At 49.1% G+C, this 8,980-nt stretch overlaps 1 protein-coding gene across 3 annotated transcripts in view; it reads right to left on the bottom strand.

Annotated features, from left to right (window-relative positions):
- Positions 1–1,806: 1,806 nt before the first annotated feature.
- The window catches only part of NBL1 (NBL1, DAN family BMP antagonist), a 39,457-nt gene continuing 32,283 nt past the window's right edge, over positions 1,807–8,980 (bottom strand). For all 3 annotated transcript variants that reach the window (XM_063942140.1, XM_063942142.1, XM_063942141.1), the window contains exons 2-4: positions 6,226–6,410; positions 4,226–4,337; positions 1,807–3,229 (exon numbers count right to left, since the gene is read on the bottom strand). In XM_063942140.1, the coding sequence (XP_063798210.1) occupies positions 2,993–3,229; positions 4,226–4,337; positions 6,226–6,401 (525 nt within the window). In that variant the 5' untranslated portion in view covers positions 6,402–6,410 and the 3' untranslated portion in view covers positions 1,807–2,992. The remainder of the gene's footprint in view (positions 3,230–4,225; positions 4,338–6,225; positions 6,411–8,980) is intronic.

Here is an 8,980-nt window from a genome sequence, read left to right as displayed (position 1 = left end):
GGAAACACCTTACCCCCTCCTGAAAACTGAGCTTCTCCATTAGACACTGTAACATATCCCTAATCCAGGGGGAGGGGTCCTTCCTTTACCACTGCTACCAGAAGAGTGGACAATCTATTCCCAATATTGCACCCCATATCAGGGTCCAGACAAACCCTACATCATCAGGAAACTAAATCCTGTGGGGTCTGGAACTCTACCAGTTCCATGTGAATATGGGGGTGATGTAGCAAGCACTGTAAAGAGTGGCTCACTTCTCCACTACCAGGTCTGGCCCCAGTGGTATAAAATCAGACCCGATTATTATTACCAACTTTCTACCATTATTCCTTACCCTCCATCATAGAAAATCATTCCGCAGATCTGTAACACCGCCAAATCCCTTATCAGACACTGTACCCCTTTCTCCCCACTATTAGGAATCAGCCTCCTATCAGTGTGGGTCAAGAAAAGAAAATAATCCTCCCCTGGTTTCCTACAGTCCTCCAGCAATCCACCAATCAATGTGTGGATACAACACAGGCAAATGAGGCCCCTCGTCTGGCTGCACTACAGTCCACTGGCTCTGTAGAGAGGGGGCAATTCGCTGCACTACAGCCTGATCCTTGCACCTCCAACACTGTGTAGTATCCCACAGCCTGGGGCGGTCTCATGCCCCTGAAATGCTCACTCAGCGGCCGATCCCCTCTCGGATGCAACATTAGGGCCCCTGTGGGAATATCAGTCCTTCCAAGTCGTGTATTGCTGCCAGTACAACACCGCTTACCCCAGACAGGCTACAGTAATATTCCCTTGGATTCTGAACCTAGAAGACTTCACTAGGAAGTGGGCGAGATGTTGGAGAACCACCTACTCTTCCAGAGGTTCAGGGACTCTCCCAATATTCATCCGTCTCCCGGACATCTTCCCTGGCTTATCGGTGGTAAAAGAGGTACAGCCGTACTCACTGTTATACACACTGGTTCTCACGGTGCGGAGCTTGAGTGGAGGGGATGCGTCACATAGCCCACCAGCCGTTGAGAGTTAGCTAGCGGTGCAGGTGCTCTGAAATACTTGTAGATCACAGGTCTATGAGAAGCTGGAAGACTCCCACAGTGGCGTTCTAACACCATTAACTAGATGATGCCACAGTAACTACCCTACCCCACCAGCGGTAAAACATAATAACCTCTTAGAAGCAGAAGTGTGCCCAGGCTGGTGACATTTACTGGGTGGTGGAGGTGCGCCTAGGCTGGTTATAGTCACTGAGCGGCGTTGGTGCCTCTATACTGTAGTGCACAGAGGCTGGCCTCAGCGGTTGCCCCATGGGGCACCAAAGCCCTAACGACTGAAGAACCACAGCCTATTATATCATGGGGAATGGGGGTATTACTGGCAGTGAGCGTGGTAGCCTCAGTATTTGCTGTGTCGTTCCTTGTGCTGTGCAATGCGTCCCCGTATTGCGTTTCTATTTTCCCAAACATGGTGACCCCGCTTTTACCCCACCTCCTGCACTGACGAGACATCAAACGGAACCCTGATACTGAAGTATTCCATTATATATTGTCAGGGCATAATATCCCTTTAATCCGGGTCACCTATGAATTACACAGGTTCTGTGGCCGGGTAAATTCAAGCCTGCATTTCACCTGGTCTTAAGCAGCCACAGAACCTGTATAAATCATAGTTGTCCCAGATTAAAGGGCTATTATGGCAAGCCTACTTATATATCCGTATAACAGCAACCGCTCTACTGCCTGTAATAATCTATAATAGTCACCCGTGTTCCAGTCCCGCGCCAAACAAGATGCCGTGCACAAACTCCGCTGTGATTATATTTTGTGTTTATTTACAAAAAATAACAAGTTTAAAAGGGGAGATGTTAGGGACACTGTATAGTAATGAAGAGACGGGGTTACACACCGGCGACCAGCATCGCGAGCGCAGTCATTCAGCCTGACCGTGTGGCAACAAACTTTATTTATAACTGGACAGGGTCATAGTGAGCACAGCAGTGATATTTCTCCATTTGGTGCAGTAGGGAAAACAACTCCCCATTGGCCTGCTAAAAGGAACGTTACATAGTTGTTCTGTTACACTTTGTACGTTGGTACAAGGAGTGCGACATTTATCTTTAATTTCATGTATCACAGAGTCCGGAGTCACCATTTCCAGGGCACATGAAACGCGTTGTGTTAAGAGGAATCATGCAATTCTATTAATTAGAGAGCCACAAGCGCCTCTACCGAGGCAGATGCTATTTATTACCAGGACCTACGGAGAAGTCTGGAATGTCCGTGCTATGAAAGAAACTTTAAAGTAGATTCAAATATCCATATTGCATAGATCCTCGAGATCATAAAAGGCCATTATTGGCCGGCTTCTGCTAAGTGGATTACTTAGGCATCATGAAAGGAATAATACGTTTTGGCTTGTGAATTTCTTGTGTGTGGGCTTCTTCTAAACACCCTGAAGGTGGGGCAATTAGATCTATGCAGCGAATGTGAGAGAACCCGGTGGCTGAATTCAACGTGCTATTCCCAGATAATACTCAATTTTTATAATACCTCCGTCCAAACTCCGGTGGGATAATAGTTACTGTAATACTTTTAAGGCTTTGAAGCATGGAAACCCGTTCATACCTCTGCAATGACCAAAACCTGGCGGCTTTCGTGCAGTTATCGGACGCCTGACAGAACAGAACATCAGAGTTCTGTACATCAGTCTGCACCAGAGAAGATGCAATGTTCCTGCAGAAGTGGACTCGGCTAGATGTACAATATGAGGTCCAATGTTCAAATATTATCTGGTTAGGTGGGGTGGTAGCTGGCTTGGAGCGTGTATCGGAAATGTCCTTAGCTACGTGAGGTGTAATGGGACTGGGCGGTGCGGAGAAAGTTCTGTAGACCGTGGTGGCACTTGGTGTAGGCTCTGGTCCGAGGGAGGGTGAAAGTGCTGTATTCTGTGGTAGGTTCTTCGAGAGAGAAGCAAGTCCTTGAGGTTGAAGACCTCGTTACTCCTCACTCTTGCCATCACGCGGAGCGATATGGGGAGACTCTCCCCCTTGCTGGTGGCGGCCGATGTTCTCCGCAGGAGAGAGCGTCTCCTCGGCCGTGTTCAGATAAACGTTAAACATGGCTCCATCTTGGCTCAGTTCCTTCCCGCATGCCTGACAGCTGCAACGCAGGATCTTCTCCACCAGCTTGTCCACCCGTGGGACTTCTTCGTTACCAGGGCACTCCAGCGTTACCTGTTAAGAGACGGCAAAGGTTGAGTACATTTGTGCCGTACAGATGGCATTCAAAGCAGACTGCGATACCATTCGCTGGGGAGTAGAAAATAAAAGTAAAATCTCATGCCAAATTATTCCAGAGGTAAGATGATACTAAAAGGGGTTTTGCACACACATTGTAACCCCTAATATCATTGGTTCCGCTTCTTCCACAAAGATTACACCCATGGGGCGGGTATAATTATTGCATAAGGATGTAAGCTTGCACTAAATCCTAGCAGCCAATCCGCAGTTAGCTTTTATCTGTCTGGCGGAAGGGCAACAATTAAAGCAGCTTTGCGATTGGCTATCATTGCATTTAGGAGCAAGCTTGCACTAAACCATATGGGGCTTATGCATCAAATGTGCAACTGAATTTTTTTCCAGTGGTTTCTATAGAATCCTTTTTACTGCAAAATATCAGAGTATTAAATTCCCAGGTTCTCATAGATCAGCAAAAATTATCCAATTAATGGTTTTTAACTAAAGCTGCATTTAAAACCTACTTCAGAAACATTATTAAATGTCGCTAGTAGGTGACTCATCGATGCGCTTTAACTGGAAGCTAATTAGAAGGCGGGGTCCTATGTAATAGTCTGCGAGCTGCAGGAAGCCGCAATGCAGCCACAATACGTCACAACGCAGCCACTAGATGTCGCAAAGCAACCACTAGATTAAAGCAGCAGTTTATAAAAAAAGGCAAAACCAGGTTAGTTTTGCACTTTAAACATTTCTGCTTTGAATCTAGACACTAAGGGGGTCATTCCGAGTTGATCGTAGCTGTGCTAAATTTAGCACAGCTACGATCTTCTTCCCTGACATGCGGGGGGACGCCCAGCACAAAGCTAGTCCGCCCCACATGTCAGTGCCGCAGTGGAATGTAGACCCAGACGACCCTGGCTGGCACTAATACGACCTCTGGTTGATAGAACATACAGTCACACTACATAACATTACACACTGAGCGATACTGACCACATCCCACATAGACTTGGCCGGCATACAAGAGTCGCAGTGAACCAGAGACTCGGTAGACTGCGGAAACGTGTTGGGGACGCTGTAACTGAAGCACTGTCCCAGGCAGGCCCTGCAAGGAGAAATCAGTGAGAATATTACACAGGAATCGCCGTCACCTGTCCCCTGATGTCATGTGATCATACACTATATGGAGATCCGGGGTTCCCCCTATAGTCCAGCTCACCCGGGACACCACTCATAGACCTTTCATTATCCGTCTCCTGTGATAAAGAGCATTGGGGGTCATTCCGAGGCTCGCTGCCGATTTTTGCAGCGCATCGATCAGGTGAAAAAATGGCATTTATGCGCATGCATATGGCCCGCAATGCGCACGTGCGACGTACAGATACAAAGCTCTTTGTGGTTGTGCACAGGTTGTAGCGAAGTTTTCAATTGCACTGACGGCCGCAAGAAGATTGACAGGAAGGGGGTGTTTCTGGGTGTCAACTGACCGTTTCCAGGGAGTGTTTGCAAAAACGCAGGCGTGTCTGAAAAAAATGCAGGCGTGGCTGGGCGATCGCTGGGCGGGTGTATAACGTCAAAGCCGGACACGAATAGGCTGAAGCAAGTGCTGAGTAGGTCTGGAGCTACTCTGAAACTGCACAAACTGTTTTTGCAAAGCTCGGCTGCACAATCGTTCGCACTTCTGCTAAGCTAAAATACACTCCCCAGAGGGCGGCGGCATAGCGTTTGCACGGCTGCTAAAACTAGCTAGCGAGCGATCAACTCGGAATGACCCCCAATATGCAGCTCATTCCCTTATCACGGAGGGAAATCTACTATTTCTTCTACAGCCCCCCAAGTTTCAGTTACTGTTGCTTCTTACAAAAGTAGGAGACAGCGACCTGTCGCCTAGCGCAGTTTTAGATAAAAGCCTGACTCCATCTTGGCTGGCGCAATGCTGTACGTACTGTCCACATTCCTGGGCAAAAGTTTTACTGGGCATGCGCAATCTCACCCGCTCCAGTGTGACAAGTGTTGTAGCGTATTACCCCCTGGGTGGCTCTCATCTACGCGCATGTGCTATACTGACACACATATGCGATTGTAGAAAAGCCTTACGCGGGCCACGCAACAGCGCCACATTTCCCCAAACACCCCATCAGTAACTCCAATCGGTGACCATTGATGATCGGCGATCCGTCAAGGAATCTGGAAACTCTGCTCGTTAAATATCCCCAATTTGCCGATCCCGATCATTTTTTGGTCGCGGTAGACCCCAATCAGATTGCCCGGCATGATAACGAACGATGCACTGAAACATCTTTACAATAGAGTCCCACATCCAGTATATCTATCCTGGTCCGGCTGACGTCAGTCACCGGAGAGACAGGAAGGAGAGAGGTCGCTAGTCCAGGAGAACACGCCAAGTCCGCAGTCCATAAACTACTCCTTACCACATTTAGGGGGACATTTACTAAGCAGTGATAAGAGCGGAGAAGTGAGCCAGTGGAGAAATTGCCCCATCAACCAATCAGCAGCTCTGTATCATTTTATAGTATGCAAATTATAGATGTTACTTCAGTGCGAGATTGTTTGCCATGGGCAACTTCTCCATTGGCTCACTTCTCCGCTCTTATCACTGCTTAGTAAATGTACCCCTCAGGGCTCTATTCCTGAAGCAGTGAAAAGAGTGGAGAAGTGAGCCTGAGGTGAAGTTGCCCATGGGAACCAATCAGTGTTGACGTAACATTTATAAAGTGCATTCTGTAAAATGATACGTAACAGCTGATTGGTTGCCATGGCCACCTTCTCCACTGGCTCACTTCTCCACACTTTTCACTGCTTCTTGAATAGACCCCCTAGAGGTAGAAAATAGCTACACGGCAGGTGCAGAGCCTCTATGCAGAGCTATAAAGGCGGAGACAGCTCTGCACAAGACTTAGTAACCTATGTTATAAAGCCACCCATGCATCGTGCACAAGTACCGTCACATATAACACGAGCGCTCCCCTCACCTGTTCTGGATAGACTTCGATTCGCAGCCGCTGTGCCCCACAATCTGGGTGATGTTTTTAGCTTCGCACCATGCGCTCTTGTCGGGGAACAGGGCCAGCCTGTTAATGGGAGGCGGAGCAGCGAAAAGCGCTACTGGGAGCAGGAAGCCAATAAGGAACCGGACCATCATCGTCATCACCTACAACTGAGACAATATCGGTTGCGTCAGAGAGAGGCGAAAGCAGAAAAGTTTTTGGGGACAAATAAACATTACCTGTAAGGAATGAGGTGCAGGAACATATATTACGGATCGCTGCGCTATACTGCCATATACAACGTATATTATATATAGATTTATTTTTATAATATATATTTCTTGATTGTTATGTAATTGTTTTAGAAATAATTTTTTTTTAGTTCTTCTGGAAGTGACAGAACCGTCCCGCAGGGGTCACTGCAGTCATTGGCCGCGTCTCTAGTCATGACTTTTTTTCTTTTTTTTTTGTTTCCTAATTTTGAGTTCTTGTAGGAAATGAGGTTTCTGCCAAACTGCTGACCCCAAGTGACCCATGTGTTCCTTTGTACTTCAATGCACTCCGCTGCTGACAGGGACAGACAGCCTGAACCTGGGAGCACACATACTGCAGCCTCCAGTGGATGAGCACTTTATGTACCATAAATCATGGAAATACAATGTACTCCTGGCTACACAATATTATAGGGGGAGATGCATCGAGCCTTGGAGAGAAATAAAATTAAGCAGTACCTATGATTTCACAAACTGTGCTACATAAATGACAGCTAGAAGCGGTTTTGGGCAATTTCACGTATCTCTCTCCAATGCTCGATACACCTGCCCCATAATCTGTGACACCTGCAGACTATTCCTTTGTACACAATATATGATATTGTGGTGATAACTAAGTACTTTTTAGTGCACCCCAAACAATCAACATATAACACCAGCCACTGAATATATATCTATAGAATAATCTGGTAAAGTCTGTCCCATCTCCTGAATACATGTACAGTGGTAGTCGGCTCCTACTGCGTATGCATTCAGAAGACGAGACAGACCTAGCGGAGGAACAGGGTGGGGGAGGAGCATCAGTCCGAGAAGGAGGGCGGGGCCAGACACAGCAGGGGTTGGGCAGAGCAGTGTGGGGTAGGCGCAGGCTAGGCACAGCATGGGCAGGGTAGAGGTGGGTCCAGACACAGCAGGAGTGGGACGGTGCAGTGTGGGGTAGGGGCGGGGCCAGACAGCGCAGGGGCAGGGCAAAGCAGTGTGGGGTAGGGGTGGATCCAGACAAAGCAGGGACAGGGCGAAGCAGTGTGGGGTAGGGGTGGGTGAAGACACAGCAGTGGCGGGGCAGAGCAGTGTGTGGTAGGGGTCAGTCCAGACACAGAAGGGGTGGGACGGTGCAGTGTGGGATAGGGGTGGGTCCATACACAGCAGGGGTAGGGCAGAGCAGTGTGGGGTAGGGGTGGGTCCAGACACAGCACGGGTGGGGCGGAGCAGTGTGGCGTAGGTATGTGTCCAAACACAGCAGTGGCAGGGCAGTGCAGTGTGGGGTAGGGGCAGACACAGCAGGGGCGGGGCAGAGCAGTGTGGGTAGGGGCAGACACAGCAGGGGTGGGACAGAGCAGTGTGGGGTAAGCGCAGGGCCAGGCACAGCATGGGCAGGGTAGAGGTGGGTCCAGACACAGCAGGGGTGGGATGGTGCAGTGTGGGGTAGGGGCAGGGCCAGACACAGCAGGGGCAGAGCAGTGTGGGGTAGGGGCGGGGCCAGACAGCAGGGGCGGAGGAGAGTAGTGTGGGGTAGGGGCGGGGCCAGACACAGCAGGGGCAGGGCGGAGTAGTGTGGGGCAGGGTTAGACTGAGATGCCCCATCCTGTCCCGGGTCCCTGTACTAGAACATATATCTCCATAGCATAATCCTCTATTAGGTGCGTAAAAGCCACACTGCATAATGATAACTAATAACCACAGGAGGTAACTAGAGGGATGAATGCAGCAACATCTGCAGGACAGCCGGGGAAATAAGTTATCAGATGGCGGAAATCCATTTAATAACGAGATATGTGGGCTAGAAATATACACCCCTGGATGGGGTAAATATCGCATGCACAGTGGGGCAGAGGCAGCTTAGCACTGACCGCCCTAGGGTCACCAATCTGCTGCCACCCCCGTGTCTCAGAGTAGTTTGCAGACTGTAGGACGTGTGCACCTTCATGTACAGACAGTCCCCGGCCCATCTCACCCCCAGTGCTCACAGGAATGTCCCACAGCCGCAGGCATGGAATGTAACTTGGCTGTACATGAAGCGGCTTCAGTATCTCTGCATCTACAAGACAAATGTCTCCTCGAGCCCGGGAACTGCGCAGGGAACGCGTCCTTAACCCCTTCCCGCTGGCTGGAGTATATAGTGTAACACTGTCACCTCTCACCTGTACTTTATATAGTGGTTCTAGGGTCTCAGCTCCCCCTGATGGACAGCCGCCATGTTTTATTCCCACTACGTGGCCAGCACATGTTCACGTCTATTGCGCCAACAAAAAGCTATTGCTGCAGGCGCCATCTTTTCCGTGTGACCGACATCAAGTAAACATTTGTTTTATTGTCTGTCTTGCGAAACAGATAAAATCGAATTGCTAATTGTTGGCACCAGTGTAGGCCCCAGTGACTCCTGGCCCGTGGGATGGTCTCTCGGAGAAATATGGCAGCATGCCGTAACCAACTCTACGGGTAATTGTGACTGTACAGAAACTAAAAGA

This window comes from Pseudophryne corroboree, chromosome 10 (assembly GCF_028390025.1).
Source record: "Pseudophryne corroboree isolate aPseCor3 chromosome 10, aPseCor3.hap2, whole genome shotgun sequence".
Taxonomy (NCBI): Eukaryota; Metazoa; Chordata; class Amphibia; order Anura; family Myobatrachidae; genus Pseudophryne; species Pseudophryne corroboree.
This window is presented reverse-complemented; position numbering and strand designations above follow the sequence as displayed.